This window comes from Idiotropiscis lumnitzeri, chromosome 10, assembly GCF_059441095.1.
Source record: "Idiotropiscis lumnitzeri isolate Australia: NSW breed Sydney's pygmy pipehorse chromosome 10, RoL_Ilum_1.0, whole genome shotgun sequence".
Classification (NCBI taxonomy): Eukaryota; Metazoa; Chordata; class Actinopteri; order Syngnathiformes; family Syngnathidae; genus Idiotropiscis; species Idiotropiscis lumnitzeri.
In genome coordinates, this window is record NC_142400.1 from 11,321,034 (window position 1) to 11,344,183 (window position 23,150).

Consider the following 23,150-nt stretch of genomic DNA (forward strand, 5'->3'; position numbering starts at 1 on the left):
CTCACTCTTTTTTTATTTCATCTCACGCCACTGTAAAAAATGTGCTCCTGATTGCTCTTCTCTTTTGGTACATCACGCTTCTGTTCCAGCTTAGGCTCGAGGATGATTTGAATTGCCTCCATCTGTCCTATCGCTATCGCTCGCTGGATAATCAACAACCAAGCATATCACTGAGGTATTGGTACACCTGAACATCGGACCTAGAGGAAGATTCATTGACGATTGAGTTGGGTTGAGGGGGAGCTGGTGTCAATCCAGTTTGACTTTGGACATGAAGCGGAGTACACACTGGATTGGTTGCCAGGCATTTGGGCACATACAAAAAAAAAACCATTCAGACTCCCATTCACATCCATAAAAAGGTTCTCTCCTCCTGAGAACGTAACATGCATGTTTTTGGAATGTAGGCGGACAAAACCCCGAAAAAACTCATGCAAAGGAGAACATGCAAATCCCAAACCTGTGAGCTGTGAAGCAGACATGCTAACCATCATTTCCTCCTTCAGAAATACAAGTAAAAATACAAAAAATATGAAAAACTATTTCAGAGTAATAATCATCTGATTATCTTAGACAAGTGGGAGAGCTGTTACACACTAAAAGCTTTTCAAATTCAACATCTATATCCTCTCAATAATGTACGACTGTCATTACCTGCGCTCAAATCATCATATTTCAAGCATCAATCCTCTTTTCCAAACCAATCTTATTTTCTATTGCCGTACTTGTCATTTTACTTTATTAGCGTTACTCTCACATTGCAGACTTTTAAGCGTTTTCACATATAACAATGCATGTGACTACTTGAATTGAGTTGAAAGCACAAAGGCAAGCGTACGTTTATTTGTCAGCACGATTAGACAATAATTAAACTACCCACACATCCATCCATTTTCTACGCAGCTTGTCCTCAATTAGGTCAGGGAAATTGGAACCCATCCCAGCTGACTTGGTATGAGAGGCAGAATATACCCTGGGCTGGACTGAACTTAAACACAAACCACCCAACCAATTTCCATCAAATGATGGCACAGCAAACAAGAAGCTCTTGCTATGTCTCCAAATAAAGGTGTGGATACAATCTTTATAATGTGACAGTTAGCTTTCATTAGGCCCAAGTGGGGGCAGTGACCTGCGAAATCCAGGATATGGAGCTGCAGTCGAACAACCGTATGTGCTTTGCATAACACTGAAAAGATACCGTACAAATCTCTATTCGAGCTACATTGATTTGTGACTGCTTTCATTACATTCTAGAAATTGTTGTTCAAATTCGTACACCAAATACCACCTAAAGAAATACGGTACCATAATGACCGACATCAAATACAGTAGTGTAGTAGGTCTAAGTGCTCATGAAAATAATGTTACCGCAAGAGACTCGGACATGATGCAGTTTCACATTAAAACTGGCCCTAAATTTATGAAAGGTTCACTACAACTGAACCCTACTTGAGCAGTTATTCTTCCAAGTACTATTAGAGTAAAGCTCAAGTACTACTGGTCGTACTCGCACCGCACTTTGAGAATCACTTTAAAAAAAGGACAAACCAGTAAATCCGTCGTGCTCATGAATGCGCTTCATTGACCCTGTAGAGAGGCCGTCATATCGACATTGACAGCTCCATCCCTTCTCCATTAATGTTGAGCAAGATTGTTCTTTCACAAGTTCACAAGCAGCCCGTGAAGGTGATAATATTTGTCATCATCTCAGGGATGACCTTCCATGTCAGGATGAACACCACTCACTGTGTGAAAGGCCGCTGTGACAGCTAAGTGAAGCCATAACTGAATATTATTGATATGACGAGAGCCGCGGTGCGTCTGCATCAAGACAATGACGAACTTCGTTGATGGACTCTGCTTGTGAGCTATTTTTCAGATTGTAGTGCCGTAATAAATTTAAATGCCGCGTCACAAAAAGGGGATCGTAGCAAATTTGCCCCATTCACACATCTCAGACGCACGCTGAGTAAATCAAGGCAAGCTGACACTTCTATTACGACTAATACGCGGGGTAATCCAGCTAGCCAGCCCTCTCACAGTGTAATCTTCAGTATATAAACCTTTATGGGCAGGTTTGTGTATGCGTCACAGTAATCCCACTAAGGCTCTTACACATGTGAAATTATTTAAGAATGAAAGGAGGCACATCACCCGACTGTTACAGGCTCACTGCGGAAGATGGCTAATAAATAAACATTGAACAAATCCTTTCCAAGAGGCGGGAAGGAGGCGGCTGGCTTCATTCACTCTTCATTTTTTGAAATGAGAAAGAACATCTGACATGAAGATCATCTCAAGCGGGGGAAATGGTGACTCAAACATAATCACCGTCACCCCCTCGACACGAGCACACACACTCCAACCAAAAAGCAAAGAGGACTTCTTGTACAGAGGAGATATGGCAACTAAATCTAATTAAAAACAAGACAGAACCCAAATAGACAATAAGAACTAACATCACCACAATTAATTACAAACTGATAATATAATTATGTACATTTCTGAAAAAATGCTTTGGATTTTCTAATGTTAGAGCATGTAAGGAATTGCATTATTTGACATTACAGTTCCTTGAACATTATTTCCCCCCCATTCAAAGTGAACAATATTTAATATTTAAGACGATTTCATCCAAGTTTATTTCCCACTCGGTGATGCGAGACTGTGAAAGGATGGTTGTCTGTTTGTACACGTCCCGTGTGATTGACGGGCAAGCAGCTGGGGTAGGCTCAGGCGCCCTGCAACTTTGAACAGGAAAAGATGTGTAGAAAATGAATGGAATTTCATCCACTATCATACGTTATAATGATAAATTTTAATTGCTGATTCTTTATCAGTTTAAGTAAAAATAATCAATGAGTATACTGGCTTCTAAAATTTCATAACTGAACAAATTGGCGTACCCCCAGCCACATTATGATGACCTCTTGAATCTAAAGAAATCTAATATAAGAGCTGCGTTAAAAAGATCAATGCGTATGATTGCCTTTTGATTGGCACTGTCTGCTCAGTATATATTTAACATGATGTTTATTATTGTAGGTATAACGTTAGTCCTACTAAACGGTCTTCCCAACATTCTTGTTGCATTTGTAACACCGTCAATGAGTGGGTTACACCAAAATGCAACTCAAAGAATACTAGCATAAACAATTATAACGAGGTTCCTGCGCCCAAGCTAACATTCACAAAACCCTAGACCATTCATATGAAATCCTTGGGGGAGGTAATAAAGGTTGCATACTGCTGGGGATGGGAGAGAGGTCGAGGTAGGCCATTGATCTGCAGTTCTCGACTTCATCTTTCTCCTCGATGCATAGTGATGAAGATGGATTCGCATAGGTTGACCCAGGGCTCTCTTATTTTAACTCTACACAGCATAACGTGCATTAATCAAAATGTATTTTGATGCTATGCGGGGGAAACCTGGTAATATCTCATGTACTACGGCCTTTAAATGCCTTTTCAGTGTCAGGACAGGCATTGAATATGCATGAACATTTCCAGGGCCAAGGAGGTGCAGCCATCCTCTCCAAATGAAAAGCGTGTGTCTTCCTTCTGACAGGAGCAGATGGAAAGACAAGGAGAAGCTGTTTGATCTCCATCCTCCCACCATCTTCCATACCGGATGCAGGCCCCCTTTTGCTTGACGCAGCCAGCCAATACTGTCACAAAACAACCTCTCTTCTTTATGATCAATCATAATCTGTTTTGAATATCTGATCATAGCATCTACACTATGGATTTTGCACTGTCACAATTGTGTGTGGATATGTTGTGTCATCACTCTGGTAGCTGCGGGATATATTTACTAATTAAATCTCCGTACGAGTGTCAGCAATATAACAGTAAAGTGCGTTCGGGAGGAGTAAACCAATGTTAACACTGCAATCATGTGCGTAGTTTAAAAAAATAGAGAGAGGGACAGACATATTTTCGCCATAGTCTTACCTCGACGTTTCCACACGCGTACAAGGACAGCGCGGCCAGCAAAATTGCATTTGCGGAATGTCCCATTTTGTTGTCCCCCCTTTGTTGTTTTTTTCAGTCGACCGAGTAGCTACAGTAAAACAAACGAGTCCAACATAAGCTCAGCCGAAGTGATGCTCTTGAGACACCTCCTGTGTCTCTGCGTCCTGCTAACCGCCTCTCCAGTCGCAGTGTGGCTGGGATGTGGATGATCCAGCACTCACAAAACCAAGCCCTCTTTCTGCGGCTTTTTATCACGCGCTCGAACATAGGGAGAGACATTCTAGTTGGTAAAGGGCGGCATCTGGTGGTGATGCGATGGCATTGCATCGTGGGAAAACGTTCAACTGCAACTACTGTGGTGTCTCCACGTCATTGTCATTTACGACAAACAAGTTCAATTCAAAGTATGTCATTTTGTTTATTTTAACATACAGTTCTAAATTTCAAAATAAATATATTGTAATTTTATTTTACATTAGCCAATTATTTCAAGACATAAGATGCTGAAAGTTTGTTGCTCATTTTTATTTATTGTACTATGTGCAATAAATCGAAAATGTCTTTTTAATGTTATAATGAGCGTGGGGGGATATATATGTATATCGGACTATGCCACGGAGCAGAAAGTGTTAGAAACTATTGCGTGTGCTTCTAAAACGGAATTATTTTTTTTCACCAGTGTTTTGAAAGTGATTTATTGTTATGGTTGTAAATAATTGATTTTGTGTCTTTCCGTTTTAGAAAAGCACTGCAGGATATAAACAAATTTATTCGTAATACAGGCCATTTTTTTCATCATTCTCACTATGCCTAGCTCAACCGTTTTTAAATAACTTGCAGGCCATATCAAATGTCATTTTTAGTATATGCGGTGGGTCTCTTAGAAATAGATGGCAGGCCGCTAATGGTCCCCGGGATATAGATTGGACACCTCTTAGCTACCAGAACTAGTTGACGGGCAGATATGCCACATCCAATATGGTGAATCAGCGAACGTATGGCATCAACAGGCTAACCGGCTACGTAGCTATGTCTATGACCGTGAGTGGTCGCAGGTATTTGTGGGCGTGTCGTATGAATTAGGTGTGTGAGGAAGAATTTTTTTAAGTGTTTCCAGCTCGTGTCGACACAGGAAGTTGTAGTTGTATCTCATTTACCTGGCACATAACTTAATTTGTTTAGTGCTTTTTGACACCACGCACGTTGCTATTTGACTTTGTATCTTGTTTTATAACCAAATTGGGTTACATAGGATCAAGGGGATTCGTATCCTGCTGGTGCGGAGCGTCTTTGAGGATGTATGCCGCCAGATACGACGTGAGTCACTACACTGAAGCTGTTTTTTTTTATTTATTATAAAGAATTCATGCACGTGATGTCTCTAAATTAAACCAATCTCGCCCCAAAATGTGAAGCACGCCAACACGTAGACGCCGCAACTCAATCATTGAGTTAATATGACTTGTGTTGTTCTTTTGATGTATTTGGCCTGGTCAAGCATTGGTGTCACCCAAACGGGAAAGAACTTTACCAAAATGAATGATAAATACAGACTTAAATCTTGCAAAAGCAGGAAAAAAGTCGCTTAATCTGATTTAGTCGCATGCCTCATTGCAGAGTCTCAATGAGCCACACTCGTGGTCCCGAAACTATGCACTTTTATTTATTTATTTTGTCCCGAAACTATCTACTGTTTTATTTATGTATTTGAATTTACACTGTTCGTCAATTAAGTCATTTTATTTCGTCATTGCTTTCACGTTTGCCTGTTAGCAAGTCACTCTACGTCATTCCCCGATAGTTATTCTATTATTCTGTTTTGACTCATTTTTACCGACTTTTAAAAACATTTTCTCAAAGCAATGTTGTTTTAAAGGCTCATTTTATTTAATCTGGGCATTTGTTTTTACTTGATGTAACACATTTGAGTACAACTTTACTTAAGAAATATGCACGCCGCCAAGATCATGATGGATTATTGTTTACTTTTGTTTGGTATGTCAAGCAGAGTATTAATATACTTCCTTAACCAGCAGAGTTGACAGCTGGCCAAAGGTGAATTTTTCTCTCCAAATCTCAGTAATGGTTAAATAGTGGTGCTCACATTCACCAGATCTTTATGTGCATTTGGGAAATGGACAGTAGTTTTGCATTAGTCCTTTCCAAACAGTTAAATGTTTTTAATGTATTCCTCATTTTGTCTGTTATTTTCTGAACGTTTTCTCTCTGTAGTGGAACTGCTCTTGTAGTACAGTGTATGACATAAGTGGACCACCAAGCATGTTCTCACTTTTCTCTGTGTACTCTAGTTTCCTCTCCCATTCTAAAAACATGAATGGTAGGTGAAGTGAATACTGTAAATTGGCTGTAAATGTATGAGTGTACGCGCCGGTGGTTGTTTGTCTTTGTCTGCCCTGCGATTGGCTGGCAACCAGTTCAGGGTGTACCCTGCCTACTGCCCAAAGACAGCTGGGATAGGCTCCAGCACCCCCGCAATTCTCGTGAGGAGAATCATCTTCGATAATGGATGAAGCTGAGTGATACCTTTGCAAAAGACAAAACAGCTTACATACAATCTTTTATATGTAAAGAGTGGTATTAAATAAACAGGAGCGGTGCAGCAATAATCCGACAACTAATCGACAGAGACTAAACTGTCTGTCCATCCGACCCAGATGGACGCCCATTTTTGGGGTGGAGGACGAGACGATTAAAAAGGGATGGACTAAGCAAGGATGGAAGTGGGTTTTCAGCCTTACCTTTAATCATCCCTAACTGAGTTAATTCTACTGAGAGCAGGCAAAAACATGGAAGCAATACGCGTGGCTGTGTGAAGAAGCAATTGAGAGCCAAAATAAGCATCTAAGTTGCATTTAATTTGAGCAAAGTGATCAAGTGCAATCAATACAGCAATTTCTACAGTGTGACCATGGTTTGAAGTCATATGTAAATTTGCCTCGTGACAACAAAAGTCTGAGAAAGTTTCCCCTACGCTCTGTAACTATTGCTTTATTCACCGTTGTTTGGGGGGTAAAAAGCCTGTTTAATAATGTGAAGACCTCCGGCTATTCTGTTGAAGGGATGGAAATTAAAAAAATATTTTTTTTCTTTTTTATTAAATTGCTTCATCGACTATCCAACCGATTAATCGGTTATTAAAATAATTGTTAGTTGCAGCCCTAATTGTCATGGTGCTTAGCTCCATCATAAAGAATAGTGTTAAGTACTCCTTATAATTTTTTTCCCCACTCTCTAGTAGCATCAATCAAAAACTCAACATTACTATGCCAAAATTACACCAATATTTGATGCAGCTCTCAAATAATACATGTGGACCTTATATGTATTTTTGGAAGGCATATTGATGTTTGAAACATACTCAATACTTGTTTTTTGCGGCTTGTATTTACTCATATTGTTCTTTCTAACTAAATGCACGAACATTAATGGGAGTAAATATCGAAGCACATGAAAAATTTGGATTACATATTGTATGGAGGGTAACTGTTTCGCCCAGCGGTTCCCAACTGTTGTCCCACAGGGAACCGTATCTTCCTATTGTTGCCAAGTAATGACCAATTTAAAAGTAGTTAAGAACTACAAAGTCTGTTTTGTTGAAAAATAGCCTCTGAAAACATGTACAGTAAGGTACATTTTCAAACACAGTTTCAAATGAGTTTTTTCATACCAACAAAGCTATGTTGAAAGCTATTTTCGATTGGCTTGTTTTCTTGAAAAACTCGGTATTGACGCTTCTGTTTTAAAACTAAAAGACAAAAAACATTTTTGAAAATGAAAAATTGAAAAGCATTTCTAACCAGCGCTGACTTCACCTCTATTTGCAGCGTATTCCATTTACGTGTAGCATTACAACTAAATGTAGCTTCACCATGTTTACTTTCTTTCAACGGTCAGTAGCTCCTTCCCTCTAAGTAGGACCTGAACCAATTTAGGACTCTTCCGTTTAATCCGGGGTGCAAAACAGTGCAATCAAATCCAAATACATACTGTAGCTGATATTATAACTACTAAATGTAATAATTCAGTAATAATAATAGTGTACTTTTGACCTCATGTGCGCCTCGCCCTGGCTGACACAACTGTTTGTGCGAGTGTGTGTGCATGTTTACCTGCATGTGTGCCACGGGCACTTACTGTGTCGCTGTTCTGCTATTTTCACTGTAGTCACTTATTAAACGACCTTAAAAAAGGCTGTTCATAGCTAGTTGCTCACTGATTTACTGCGACTCAAGCAAGACTTAAGTGAAGAACACTGCACACCATAGCACTTTTTCTGGTATATGGCAATCCAAAATCATTAGCTATCGGCGATCTGCGAATATTTCAAAACCATGTTTCAGCAATAAAAAAAATAAAATAAAATAAAAAAAAGTTGTTATCCCAGTTTTAGTTTGTTTTATAAATGTAAAATGTATTTTTTCATCAGTTTTTGTTCTTTTAAAAGCTTTTTTTGTTTTTAAAAAAGAGGGCTATGTTCATTAGTTTTTGGCCAAAAGAAGAAAATCAAAACAAACTAACACTAACAGACTTTCAATATTGAGTTGACATGATGCCTCAAGGCTCCTGCAGAGTCAAGAAAATGTGGAGTTTCATGACACTTCTCAGACAGTTGAATGAAGTTTCCAAGAGCGTCAATAGATTTGCTGTCAAGCTTTTTTCAACACTAGGTTGGATTGAATTGGTAAAAATAACAGACCACGTGGGGCCTGACCATTAATATCGATTTGTGGAGATGTATGAAATAGAAAGTTTCCGATCGACAGCTGCCATGTCCATATGGGTGCTGCGATTAAATGACGACCAGGTCAAGGTTGACCCCGCTTCTTGCCTCTTACCGAAAAGTCAACTTGCTTAGGCTCCAGCTCGACGCTAATGAGCATAAGCAGTCCAGAAAATTGATGGATGGATTCAAGCTACAGCTGCCTTCACGATACAGCCGTTCAGCCGAAGTGGGGGTCTGCATTCTCCTGATTATTATTTTCTTTTACATGTGCGTACGTTTAGTTCCAGCACTAGTTGAGAGAGTTGCTGGGGAAAAGGGACAAGTAGCTTACTCTGTAAAGAAAATGGATGGATTCTGCCGTATTTTCTGGCTTCACCAAAAGAAGAATGCTTAAAAGGGGGGATAATATCTCATTCTCAGAGTGAAGAATGGGCCATGATGGAGTTTGCTTAATGGTTTTATTAAGCCGTGATTAATTGATGGAAGGGAGGACTGATAGAGGGAGAGACCCTGGAGCACTCGCTGACCCCATCTCTAAAGATTTCTCTCATTCTGGCCCATGATTGCCGTTTGAGATTCCACTTAGACGCCGTGTGTGGAAGCCAGCGCTGAGTAAGAATGGGCCTTAATTGCAGTGAGTTATCATCGAGACTCATGTAATTGAGCCCCCATCGTAAGGGGGCAGCCCGTCTGACAAATTGATTTAATACCAATGCGGTTCTCCATCCCTAATGGCGCTCGGGCTTCTTCGCTCATCTCCTTCAGGCGCTGAATTCATTGTGTGTTGATTACACCACCTGCATGAGTGAGCACCACATCGGGCATGCATCTAGTTTCAACACACACACACACACACACACGCGCATGCACACGGACACACAAAATTTGACATTCGGTGTCTACATACATATGAATGTGGGATTTTTTTTTTTTTTTTTGCCGCAATCCTAAACAGGTTTGACCAGTCTTGCAAACTTCTGTATGTTGCTTGTTACTGCATGCTTCTCTTGCAACTTCACTCAGCACTTTAGCAATTTTCAACCACACATTGTGTACAACATGGCTCTGCACTAAATTGTCCGAGGTTAATCCTCTTTTCTAAGTTATCTTGTCCAAACAGTTTTCAAGAGCAGTAGCCAGTTGTTAATGCTTTCCCAATTACAAATTGAACACGGTCCAGTGTGTGATTGATTGTTATTTTTCCCAAAGGAAACAATTGGTATAATTGGAATTTTGTTCCATGGTCTAATTGTCACCATCGTAAAACCTTTAACTGTGCAGGCATTTTCTAATTTTCTGCTAATTTATATCACACCGTATAGAAACCGCCTTGTTACAAAAGTTGTATTGTATTGTAATTGTAATAACATTTTAACAGCCTTGACAGTGAAATAAGTTTTGTTAACAGTAAAATGAAAAAAAAAACCCAAACAGTCACAACCCCTAATTTTAATGAAATGGGCGCAAGTTAGCACGTCTCAGTTTTTAAAACCTTTTTTATTGCCACACGTAAAAAGTAACCATTGCTGATAATAAAACAATCAAGCTTAAAATAAGTGTAAATGGGAAAGCCTGCTGTCTTCGCACAATGAATTGAGCTAATTTGCATCCATCTGTCTATTTTCTACCACTTAGTTTCTTCTTGAGACAATTTGTTGGGGTAGCCAATCACAGGACACACTCATATTCACAGCCGTCTTCTTTGCGTGAGAATAAATCTCACGCTTTCTGCATTAACTAGCTTACCGAGCTTTTCCAAAATCCGGCATCATTTTTGACGAACCGCTCGCCAACGAGACTGACTCTGACGATGGCAAGAGGGAACCTTTGATAAAGTACAACTATACCCCACCCTCCCCCCTGTGGACTAAATTCAAAATAAATGCAGGAAATGCATATTGACTGTTTTTTTATTGACCAACTGGTACAAGTTACTTTCAATGAAAAATAAAAGTACAAAAATCATTTGTATAAACATTCCAAATAGCTTGCTTTGCATGACTTGAGCAATGTCACAAAGAAAAAGGGTACCTCTTGCAAAATCTTTTTCTGCAAATAGATTGCGCCAAGATGCTGTCATGATGTAAATAATGCCAAATAAAAAAAAAAGCTAAATGAAATAAAATGTCAATGCAAGCCAAATAAACAAGTGTGCATCATCGGGGAAAATGTGCCGTCTCGAGTACTCTGGTGCGCAGTCGCCACTTGTCGTCTATGTAATGCACAGTCAGGCTCAATCAGGGATCCATGTTGCGACCCGACCACAAGTCGGATGTAGATGCAAATTGCTTGACATGTCTAAGCACCCGGCCCGATGTAGTCCATATCGGGAAATACGGTTTTCATGAAGCGTTTAAATCCTGTGCGTGCCACTGTAACTAGAGGAGCTTTATCTTTAGCTATGTGCTAGGTTATCGCGTCCACCTCTTAGACGTTCTCTCGTATGGTGTCGCCTCCGTTAATGGGCTGTTGTCACTTGTCGAACCTTGCTTCTCACTTTGAACTTTCAGCACAGCATGGTTGTGTTGTGGGTGGTGAAAAAGCTTCTGGAGTTGAGTCGCTAGCTACGGCCGCGACGTCTGTTTTCTTTCTCGATCAGACGGGTGGAGTCACGTGACTAGAGGCGCTGTTGCGGTCCTAAAGGGGCATGAACGTTGCCGCTGACAGAAAAGGCTTTTCTTTTTTTTAAAACACCGAATTTACCGACATGGGCAAAATGATTTTGGTCATTGTAATAAATTTCGGTAACGGTAAATTTTCGGTTTATCGCCCAGCCCTAATTTATTTGCATGGAAAGAATATTCAAATAAAAAGTTGGTGTGATTAAGAGAAACTAGAGTGAGTGATTAATCCTTACCCTGATGGAAACAATGTCAAGACAAAAAACTTACCTGCATACATTTGATGTAATGGTTTAATTAAAGTCTGATTTGTTTTATGCAACATGCTCATATTTCATTTCCCTCCCTCAGGGCCACAGTGACCGCCACGAGCGGATCGACTTCTTAACCAGCAAGGAGAAAGCCGCATCCAAGCGGAAGCTCGGCGCTGTGATCGGTGTTCTAGTGGCTGTCCTCGTCCTTGCCGCTGTTGCTGCGTTCCTAATTTGGCTTTTTGTATGTGAGTGCCTTTGAAAGCTTCCCTCATTACATTCCGTCTTATAGAAACTTGAAGTACCCTGCTACGCTTTCATGAACATCATGAGGACATTCCTTTTTGCATAAATCAAAGTTATTCTTTGTAAGATTTAATAAGATGTTTGAAGTGTTTACTCCGCCAACGTCAGACAAAGCTAACATCAGAATTGGTGTTTATGCTTGTTGTGAAAGCTCTTTGACAGGAGACTGCAACGTTGACTTGTTTGGATGTTTATGATTTCCCATTTGCTTTAGCTCAAATGACAGCACCAACTTTCTCCTTTTAAATAATGCGAAGAAAAAAAAACGTCAGTCAGAAACAAGAGTTTCCCTGTCATTTCCACAAGCGAGTTCTGACAAAAAGGTCCTCTGAAGTCTTGATTAGCCGCCCCTTGACAGAGGAGGCAGTTCATCGGTCCTCTCAAATCTAGATCAATCCACAGTTTTTTTTCATTGTTTTAAAAGCCTTCTGCCATCTTAGGCAACAAATCTGAAATGAGTTGCTGTTCAAAAACTCTCCTTTGCCTTCTAACTTTCAAGTTAAGGATGCTGAAGACGCAACCATAAGTAAGCAGCTAAAACCTTCGGTGTTGATGTTCAGCGGCCACCTGGCGACGCCCGACATCCAATACAAAGAGAAGCTGGAAGACACCAGCAGCCCCGAGTTTGAAGCACTGGCAGTTAAAGTGCAGGAAATTGTGAGTTTGAAGCTGAAAGATGGCATGCGCAATTTTGACACACTTGCATACACAATTTGCTCTGTTGTTGAATGAACAATTTTTCAGGAATAGTGACAGCAAGCGTACTTTGGTCTTCAATTTACGATTGAGGAATGATACTCAATGGACATAGTCTGACTTAACTACAGTATGGCAGTGGTGGGCGGTCAAGGCCCTCAAGAAATCATAATCATCTTCTTCACATTGATGTCATATTATAACCTAGTGCTGTATTTTTAGGTGAGAGGTTTTATCCAATCAGAATTCAGCTAGCTTGTGTTGCCAGGCAGATTTCACCATACAAGTAGCACGCACTATTCGCCCGAGCCCGTCAAATAAAATTGTGCGGGCGTCCGCTCTGTGTCTCAAGTGGTCTTTTACGGTTGATAGACACTTGCGATACCCAATCAAGTTTTGAGCTTCGTTCTGATATTTTCAGAGAATTATAAAGTGTACACTTGTGCACATCCAGTAAATGTTGGTTATAATCTGTTAGATTATATGGATGTAGAGTTGTTGGTTGACTTCATTGTCATCCTGTACTTATTTTACCGTCCTCAGTTTATTTGATGGTAACGGTGGCGTTGACATTCGTTTAATATTTAAGAGACTGGTAGGACCTGGCGGCAAGGCTGTTTTTGTGAGCATTCCACCGTTATGCATTTTCATTCCAAATAATTGAACATACTTCATCTAGTCAAATGGAATTGATGTCTTCAGGGAAGCGCTCACAAATCGTCGACATCATCTGTTCCTAAAAAGTAAATTTTCTCTACACAGCTGGAGGAAAACTTGAAGAAGGATCCACTCCTTGCTACATACTACACAAAGTCTGTTGTCACAGCATTCAGGTACTATTTGTTTTGGGGCATAATTGGCATGGGGATGCTAGTTATTACTGCCTAATGTTAAGTAAACAAACATTCAAACTGACGTCAGAGTGTTGAAAATGATTTCAATCACTCAATCAAACAAAATAAAGGCATGTTGGGATCAGAATTAGAGAGTTAATGACATGTTTGTTTTTCCTGAAATAGTGGACTTTTTCTACATTATTAGTTTACCCTTTGCTTATGAGATGCCAGATCTTATGTGCCAATTGTTCCAAGACTCGTGTTACAAAATATATTTTTCAAACCCACTCTACAATCTATAGAAGTTTTTCCGCTCAGTGTGGCCCACACGATCAACCAGCATGTCGACAAAGTGGTGCTATCACGTTTGCTTCGTTCAGTGCGTGAGAAGAGAAGCAAGTGTGCCGTGGTGCTTCAAGGACCAATTTCCCACTCACAATGCCTTGAGCATCTGGCAGTTCCTGGCTGAGAAGAAAGTCACACGAGAGCAACTATTCACCCAACCTGGCTCTTGTTATGTCTCTATTTCAGGGGTGGGCAAACTTTTTGATTGGCGGGCCACAATGGGCTCTAAAATTTGACAGAGGGGCCGGACCAGGAGCAGATGGATGAAGTTTTTTTGGTAACTTCACCTCATCGGAGAAAAAAACCCCCCATTTAATTTAAATGAAAGTGAACAAAAGCATTACAACAATATATATGTCTTTGAAAAACCACAATATTTAGAAAATAAAAAATTAACAAGATTTATTCATTTAATTTTTTTCAAGTTCGGCAGGCTGGATTAAAACGTTTAATGGGCCGCATGTGGCCCTCGGGCCGTAGTTTTCCCACACCTGCTCTTTATGTCCCCGGTCATTGATTGGTGACCAGTCCATTCTGTATTTCAGTTCCCCACAATCCTGAACAGCACCAATGGCATAAAAAATGATTGAATGCATACAATCCTCAATGAATTGTTTTTCCACTTTTCAGAATCTCTCAGCATTAATGTGCAGTATCTAAAAGAATTGCAGATTTCTTGTAGCTATGAAACATTTGAAAATATTTTATCAATCTGAATGCATGTTTTCTTATACTGTGCTTATTTACTAGAATTTGCAGGCAACAGAGTCAACATTCTCATGCATGCTTTATGCAGCTGTGGTGCATCACAAAGGTTTCATGTGTTGTCATTTAATGATTCACGTAGAACGGCATATTCTGGATGTGCGCCCCCCTCCCCTTTCCCTTCTACTCAGTCACTCTAAGTTCATGACAGCCTCTAGGATGCTATTGTACTTTTTTTTCCCTTTCAATGATGGCTTTGATTTCCAACCCTAGTGGGTTATGAGGCCTCACAAACAAACAAACCAAAGTGAAATTCTTTGTGTTATGTGCATGCCAGCTTCTACGATAGAAGTAATATTAGTTCTGTGGAACTTCTGTTTTTCTCCTTTTTAGTAGAGTTGCAAAACAGTGGGTCTTCACATTCCATAGTCACTGCAAGATGGCAGCATCGGATCGAGTTTGATTAATTTATCCGTTTTGTCTCAGTACTGGTGATTTAATTCCCGACACATAAGTGCTTCCTCCCAAATCTTTCAAGTTGGTACTAACTGGCTCCACTTTTTTCCTGTTTTCTGCAGCGAGGGTGTAATTGCTTACTATTGGTCCCAGTTTGATGTCCCAGTTGAGGACCTCGAGGTTGTTCCTGAGATCTCTGAGGAGCTGGTGTCAGAGACTTTGGAGAATGGAATAAAGCAGCAGCAAAGCACAAGGAGCGGCAGTCAGATCAAGATCAGTGAAATCACGGCCACACGTAAGTATGACTTGTTTTTGATTTTACACTTTACACCAGGCATGGGCAACTTAAAGAATGGAGGGGGGGGGGTCACAATTTTTCATCAGTGCTTCCGGGTGGGCCACGCAGGATCATGCACTTCCCCACCAGATCTATAGACAAAAATGCTATTTTGAATATGGAACATCGCAATACATCACGACTTAATATACTTCATGCTCATTGCACGTATAAAAGATCCAGCCTTCTTTGAACGATCAGAAATCACATGCTGTGATGTGGATGGTGTGATGAACAATGACTTCTCAGCCATGTTTGCTTGCTGTCATGTGACAATGATTTTGATTGGCATTGACATTAAGAATTGAATGCGCTTTACTTTTACAGAGTTTGCATTCTGATCAAATGTACATTTTTTTTAAGTAGGTAAATAATATATATTAAAAAAAAGGTGACGGGGTGGCCACAAAGTGACATGGATTAATATGAGCCTTTTCAAAGAAAGTATTTTCCACCAGCATCTAATATGCCTTGTGAATAGTTTTTTTTTCAAAGCTCACCTCACTGACTCAGTTAAGGTTAAATAACGTGTTCCCAGCTGAAGCATATTAATCACTGCAGTAATCTAATGAAATGATCTTGCTTGTTTGCTTCTTGAGTTGCTGGCTTTGTTTAGCCATGTGGTGTTTTCTAGGGCTGTGTGTAATGAAACGAACAAAAGTAGAGCCACTACAAAAAAAAATGAAAACTTGCATCTGTGGTCATTGTCGCAGCTTCGGTAGACAGGAAGCACTGCTCTGTGACAACGGCGTCAGCCCGTTTATATGGCCGCTGTATTTGCACCCAACAGTCAGCAGATACGAAAGACTGAGAATGCAGAGCTGAATAAGCTCGATGTCATCTCATATCAGTTTTGCTATTCTGTGCAGTATGCTCTACATTCGAAGAGCTCACTTAAGAGTTCTGCTGATAAGATGATAAGGCATCGAGCAGAGCTCTCTGCTTGTACGTCACCTGAAATTGTGCATTCATACAGTTTGGGTCCTCTAATGCTATTAGCTGAGGCCCGTTTGGAGAGGCGCATTATTCTTCATTCTGTCTTCCTGGTATTCCCGATGCATTTGTCCACAACTTGGCCACTAGCCAAGAGCTGACCTTGTGACTCTGAGGGATTTGGCTCTCTTGGAAATGATTTCTGTGGGTGTGATTTGATGTCCCAACTGTCGCTCCTTAACAAGAGATGCATGGCTTGCTGCTCTAAGGCAAGGTGAGATGCATCAGAAAGAGCTATACACAGCATCGCCGGTCTCCCTAAAGGCGGGGAAATGGAACAGAAAATGTGCAAACGTAAATATTTTAGACCTCTACATCAAAATCTAGTTGCCTCCCAGCGTCAGTGGCATATTCTGGCCTTTCTTCATGGTTCTAACACTTTCCCTTTTCTTCCGTCTGCCTCCAGTCACTGACCCCCGCATGGCCAGGAACCCCCGAGCTCGTGAGTACTCTCTGTCCAATTTCAGTCACTCATGGCTGTCGTTTCTCTCTCTCAGTATGATCTACACTGTTTTTTTTTTTCCTTCCCCTTCTGCACTGTTCTTTTTTTTTTTTTTCCCTTCCCCAAACCAGAGTCAAAATCCGTCCAGTAAGTCACCATGGACAATGCTTGAATTTATAATTTATGCGTGACTGCACTGCCTCAATCATACGGAGAATCATCGTTCTTTGACTATTTGTCAGTTTACTTTCAAAGAAAGTTGGGCATCAGTAAAAATGCGCTTTGAACTACGGAAGACACAAAAATGATTACAAATGAATAAATAAGGGAGAAATGAATTGGAATTAATCTGCAAAATCAGTAAATCCCAAAAGCTGTTTTATAAAGTCTACCTTTAACCGCAATAAAAATGCTCTGGCTTGTCAGCAGTAATAAACCTAGAACTAGACGAATTAATAGTGGCTATCAAAATATAATATTTCCTTTGCCGGGGAGGTTCTAATTGAAATCGGCCAGTTTGTCTTTTTATCAATCCTTTTTAGCTATTTTTTTTTTCCATTTTATTCATTTGTAACTTTCTGCTTTCTTGATGGCTATGTTGCGATTATAGTAAGGATTGCGCATTTTCCTTATTAATGATCTTCTAATACTGTTGTCCCAAAAAAAAAAATCTATAATAATATGAAAGAAATTCCAGTTAAATATTCAGATGTATGCACCGTAGATGGTAATTTCCTTAGGCTGTAGCATTGTTGTGTTTAGGGCATACAGGATCTTAATGGCTAAAAGGAGGTCAAGTTTTCTTGCAAAAGCAAAACCACTTAAGTTGCAAGATCATAATTACAAAATGGCTTTCTGTTCCTTTTTGTTTTTATGAAGGCAGAATTGTTTTATATGTGCTTGTGTTAGATTGTGCAGGTGTAATGGGCCTCAAGTTGGAATGTCATCTAATCAAAATGTGATCCCCAGGTGAATGTTTCTTCCGTCTGGAGGCTGACGAAACGGCGTCCGAGTTTTCATCCCCGGGGTACCCCAGCAGCTACCCCCCGAAGTCCCGCTGCCAGTGGCAAATCCGTGCCTCAGCCACAAACGTGATCTCCGTCACATTCCCTTTCTTCCATGTGGAGGACGACTGCTCCGATGACTTTGTCTCCATTTATGATTCCTTGAGTCCTGATGATTCTCAGGCGATCACGGAGTAAGTGACAGAGTAACTTTGCACCAATAAAACGCGTATGATGTGATGCAAGGTCACGTAAACGTAAACGTTTGACGGATTAAGTTTCCCTGCATGGACATAACATTAAACTACCTCGTTTTACTCTAGCATCAGACAGATCACACTCTCGTTTGGACTTAAACCTCTCGGAGCAGGATTTGTTTAATAGGGCTCAACCAATGTTAGTCTAATTTATTTATCCTTGAAGATCAGACAGAGAGGAAATGTAGTCCTGTAGCATTCCCAAGGGACAACCACGAGGAATCACTTTGTATTTGACTGAATTGTTGCACAGGGATTTAGGGATGAAAGTTGTTTTGATGTGGGTGGAAAATACGTTCCACTTCTTTCCTTTCACTGGATTTGTGAGTACAACATTTGCACCCCCCCCCCCGCACCCTCTATTTGGCCCTGAAGCCTTTAGCGCTGCATTTATTGTTAACTTTTTCGACCTCAGTGAGATTGAGTTGGCCCAAAAAGACCTTCATTTTTAAATCTATGAAGGGTGCCAACCTTAATCCTGCCACACTGCTGTGTGTAATTGCACTTTGTCTGTAGGGGGGGATGGATTCGATACTCCCAAAAAATATAGGCCTTTGAATGCAACACTCGTTGAAACTGTCGGCAATCCCGCATTCTGAATCCACTGCAGAACAAACATGGTGCATAACGTTTTCAAAACAGTATTGAGCGATCAGTTTTATCCAAGGTGACAGAGAGTTTTATGAGAGCCGTAACATAACAGTCTTTAAAGATGTTATTTGACTGGGGTACGTGTGTACGGTTGCTCTCGTTCGCTCACACACAAACGCACACGCCTCTGTCAAAACTTTTGATAACAAACCCCCCTCCACCCCTCCCGTTTGACTTTGAATCTCCTCCAAAGCAATCTCATCTCTCCTTATTTATCTTTCTCCAGCTCGCCTTGCTTATTTATTGATTTATTTTCAAATTAAATCATTTCAATCTTGTTTGTGACATTGATGTTTAGAGTGAAATGACTCAAAGCTTAATGTGAGCCCCTCAATTTCTCCGAGCACACCTTTTCCCCGTATGAAGGCTAAAAGCGTGTCACAAAACCTTTGTGCAAAAAAATTGCAAAATGTCTCTCTTCAGACGACATGATTTTGCATCACACAACATAAGTACATTGGTTACAGAAAAAATTGACAAAACCCTTCAAATGCCAGGCTTTTGTGATACAAAAAAAAGACCATTTCAAAACATTTCATTTCCCAATATGTTTTCAAGAGAGGAATTAAACAGAAACGACTGACGTGATTGCACAAGTGTGCACACCTCCGTATAACTGAGGAGGTGGCTGCGTTCAGAATTTACCAATCACATTCAAATTCATGTTAAATGGGAGTCAGCACACACATGCACTGCTTGAAGTACCTCTGATTAACCCCCATTTTTTTTTTCTATGGTGGTCTAATCTTTTTATATCTGAAAAAGAAGGCATTTGCACAGGGGTGTGTCGACTTTTTATAGCCAAGGTATATAATGTTCTGACTTTTATTTCCTAGTGTAAGAAAAATACAGGCAAGGAATACATGTGTTATTGTGTCTTGTCCTTATTACGTCTCGAAGGAAGTGTGGTCACAGACCCCCCTCCAACCCTCTAGAGGTGGTGTCATCTGGCAACATCATGCTCATCAACCTGATTACTGACAGTGAAGTCCAGCGGCCGGGCTTTCATGCATTGTACAAAGCCATCCCGAAATCTGAAGGTAACTAAGCACCCAAATTGTGCCACCAGCAGCAGCTTTATGTCCCTGCTGATGTGAGATTAAACGTGTGATGCATTGTTTTCAGTAAGGACCTGTGGCAGCGTCCTCACCGCAAGCTCAGGAGTCTTCACTTCCCCTCTCTACCCTAGTTTCTATCCTCCTGCTGTGGACTGCAAGTGGACCATTAAGGTTGGCAAAAATGCCCCCCCTCTGCTGCCTCCCTTATGTGAAACGCCCCCTGCTGTTTCCTCCCCCTCCATCAGCCTGCCATAAGAGGAACGCTGAGGCAGCATTATAGAAGCCAAGCTGTTCACTATCTCCTCTGTCTTCATCTGTCAGGCTGCTGCAGATGGAGCTGAGCTGTAGCTCTTGTGCATCCACTTACAAGCGTTACAGCTACATGTCCATGTGAATATGTTGGCACACGTGGTAAATAAGCTAGTAATGATGCAAACACTCATGTGATCTAGGTCCCCGCCGGGAAAAAGGTGCGTGTGAAGTTCACCTTGTTCCGAATGAAAGAGCCGGGGGTGGACATCCGCGTGTGTCACAAAGATTACGTGCAAGTTATGGGCAGAAAGTAAGATTTTGAACCCACTGTTGTGTATGTAAATATACACTCACTGGACACAACATTAGGTACACTGCACGAGCTTGTATTTATAATGCAGGCAGGGTTGACTCCAAAATGCTGAATTAACAAACGCTGTACTAAGCGTATCAATGAGCTCTGCCATTGTTGGACAGTATTAATCATCTATGCCTGTCTTGCTCATTTGAAAAATCTTGGTGTTAGTGTTGCGCAATACTGTTCCTCTCCAGTCCCACAGGTATCAGTATTGTGTAAATAAACAATTTACCTCCTGCGTCTCTAAATAATATAATCAGCTCTTCATATGATGCTGTGTAGTTTTGCACCACCTCGTACTACAAAATAAATGCTAAATGGACATCTGACCGAAGAGTTGTCTACACATCTTAAATCTGTTGGTTGTGCAGTACCTAATGAACTGTCCTCTGAGTGTAACAAAATAGAAAATGGGCGTCTTTGACTAATTTACTCTCAAACCGTGGTCTCCAAATACATTATCTTTTGTTTTTCTTTTGCACCAGGTATTGTGGCGAGCTGTCCTCTTTAGCTCTGACCAGCACCGGTAATACTTTGGAGGTGACCTTCCACTCTGACGAGTCGTACACCGACAAAGGCTTCAGTGCTGAATACAGTGCCTACGATCCTGGAAACCGTGAGTTAAAAATCTCTTGAGAGTGAGAAGATTTGCACGGTACTTTGCAGACAGACCAGACAAAATCCTTCCATTATCGGGTGGTAGGAAGGAGGCTACCTGACTGTCAAATTGAGCTGGGAATTGACAGAGGGTTAGACAGTGCTTCATTGAACCTCCAACAGTACTAATGGTCAGAGCGGTTGTTTATTGGGTCCAGTTTTATTTATTTTTTGCCAGTGACACTCTGGAGCGCTGCGCTTGAAAGCCCGCCGCTCTCGATGCCGTCTTCACAATGGATACATAATTGAACTGATCAATAAGGATGAGAGATGGCAACGTGATCGTTGTAAACATACAGTGTCACTCTTATTCTTTTCACTTGTCCTTTTGTTGTCCTCCAGCTTGCCCCAACATGTTTGCCTGCGCGTCTGGTATTTGCCTCGCCAGAGAACTGAAGTGTGATGGCTGGAATGACTGCGGTGACATGAGCGACGAGATGAAGTGCAGTATGTTTTCCTCACCAAACAAACTCTTGAATTTTCTTAAAGGTTATCTGAGATTGACGGAGATCGGGAAATAGATTTTTATAATTGTGCTCAGTAATGGCGCAGTGCATGCGAATTCGGATTTGTAAATGTGGAAGTAAACGAACTAATGGAGTTATCCCGCAGCAGTTTAGCCGTAACTTCTTCCACTGAAAAACTATATTTTTTTGTTGATTTTGGATGTTCTGTCTTGTATCTTAATTCTTTTATATCAAACTCTTCCAAAATGATGTGATGTCCCTGTGCGGAGTGCGCTGCGTCCAAATGCTTTTAAAAATATTTTACAAATGAAGATAATTTGTTGATTTCTGCAATAATTCAGAGTCATTGATGCACGCTGTTGTCCTATTTATGAATGAAATTCGAGGACATCCACAGAATCACTCTTACTGTGCTTCAATCAAATCTACCAAAATCCTTTAAGAGCAGCTGCGCCACAACTTAGACCTGCTTTTTTTTTTTTCATATGGTCTGTCTATTCTACTTTCCTTCACCAAATTGTCAGGTGTGCCGTGGCTGTGTAATACATTCTGAAAAATTCCCAAACTCTGTAAACTACACTTGGCCCTGCAAGAAAATGAAGATGCACCACTTTTTACCCGGAGTGCACGTGCGCCTGTCGAAAATAGAAAATAGAGCTCTTAGGGGCACTGCAAAGTCAAATCACTGAACCTTTAAACTACCTTTACTTAAACTCTGCTGAAAACGTCATTTTTATAATTCGAACAACCTCTCCTCCAATTGCTTCTGGGTTTTCTGGCTTTGATAAGATACGAAAGGAAAGGGAAAAAATTCCTCTGCAAAAAAAAAAAAACAAATCCCTGGAGGCCTGTAGAATGGTCCAACATGCCTTTGAAAATAGAAAAATTTAATAAATTGGACCTCACAATCTAAGAGAAAATAAAAAACATAAACTGATGTTACAAATTTTAGCAGACATGAAATACCAGTTTAGTCTCTAACTCTTCAGTTTCCTCAAAGCGTTTACAGATCCGTTTCCCGGCTTCCCTAATGTGTGCCAACCACCAACAGGACTTGACTTTACTCCATGTACAGCTCTTTGTTGTTTTAAAGAGCTCTCTGAATAAAGTTGAGTTGAGACTTGAAAAGCTAACTTTCTACTAATTGTGTTGTTGATGTGAAAAGCTGTGTCAGAATTTATATTTTGGGCCATTTCTGCCTGAAGCGCTGACTTCAGTTTTCCTTCCTCGTGTGCTCAAAATGTGACTCTGTGTTTCCCCCCAGAGTGTGACAAGGACCAGTTTAGTTGCGGCAACGGTTTGTGCAAACCTAAACTGTGGGTTTGCGATCGAGTTAATGACTGCGGAGATGGCAGCGACGAGGAAAGTTGTAGTAAGTCAACAAAAGCCATGTTTTGTTTTTTGGTGATTTTGGTATCTGCCTCCTCCATTGGATTTCTGTCTTGGCCATTTACATGCAGGTTGCGAGGAGAACGAGTGGCGCTGTGGGGATGGAACATGTTTGCCACAGGATGTTGTGTGCGATACCCTGACGGACTGCGAGGATGGCAGTGACGAGGCCTCGTGTAAAACCTGTAAGCGCTGACGCTTATATTCTTTTGCAGCTCGGTCATGCATTCGCCAATCCACAGCAGAGTGATTTTATAAGCATGTTACACGAGCCATTAAGTGCCTTCATCCACATTGGAGTGGCGGTTTAGGCTTTTCAAAGCAGCTGCCTTAAAATCTTCCTTCTG

At 40.8% G+C, this 23,150-nt stretch overlaps 2 protein-coding genes across 2 annotated transcripts in view; one reads left to right on the top strand and one right to left on the bottom strand.

The window, feature by feature from the left end:
* aplp1 (amyloid beta precursor like protein 1) overlaps positions 1-4,212 on the bottom strand; it is a 35,308-nt gene extending 31,096 nt beyond the window's left edge. The window contains exon 1 of the mRNA XM_088306081.1: positions 3,958-4,212. Within this exon, the coding sequence (XP_088162207.1) occupies positions 3,958-4,023 (66 nt within the window). The 5' untranslated portion in view covers positions 4,024-4,212. The remainder of the gene's footprint in view (positions 1-3,957) is intronic.
* Positions 4,213-5,085: 873 nt separating this feature from the next.
* Positions 5,086-23,150, top strand: part of st14 (ST14 transmembrane serine protease matriptase) — a 22,701-nt gene continuing 4,636 nt past the window's right edge. The window contains exons 1-14 of the mRNA XM_088307204.1: positions 5,086-5,295; positions 11,695-11,842; positions 12,400-12,557; positions 13,359-13,429; positions 15,061-15,233; positions 16,675-16,710; positions 17,680-17,908; positions 19,523-19,662; positions 19,748-19,851; positions 20,133-20,242; positions 20,776-20,906; positions 21,290-21,394; positions 22,679-22,786; positions 22,875-22,988. Coding sequence (XP_088163330.1) covers positions 5,275-5,295; positions 11,695-11,842; positions 12,400-12,557; positions 13,359-13,429; positions 15,061-15,233; positions 16,675-16,710; positions 17,680-17,908; positions 19,523-19,662; positions 19,748-19,851; positions 20,133-20,242; positions 20,776-20,906; positions 21,290-21,394; positions 22,679-22,786; positions 22,875-22,988 — 1,648 coding nt within the window. The 5' untranslated portion in view covers positions 5,086-5,274. The remainder of the gene's footprint in view (positions 5,296-11,694; positions 11,843-12,399; positions 12,558-13,358; positions 13,430-15,060; positions 15,234-16,674; positions 16,711-17,679; positions 17,909-19,522; positions 19,663-19,747; positions 19,852-20,132; positions 20,243-20,775; positions 20,907-21,289; positions 21,395-22,678; positions 22,787-22,874; positions 22,989-23,150) is intronic.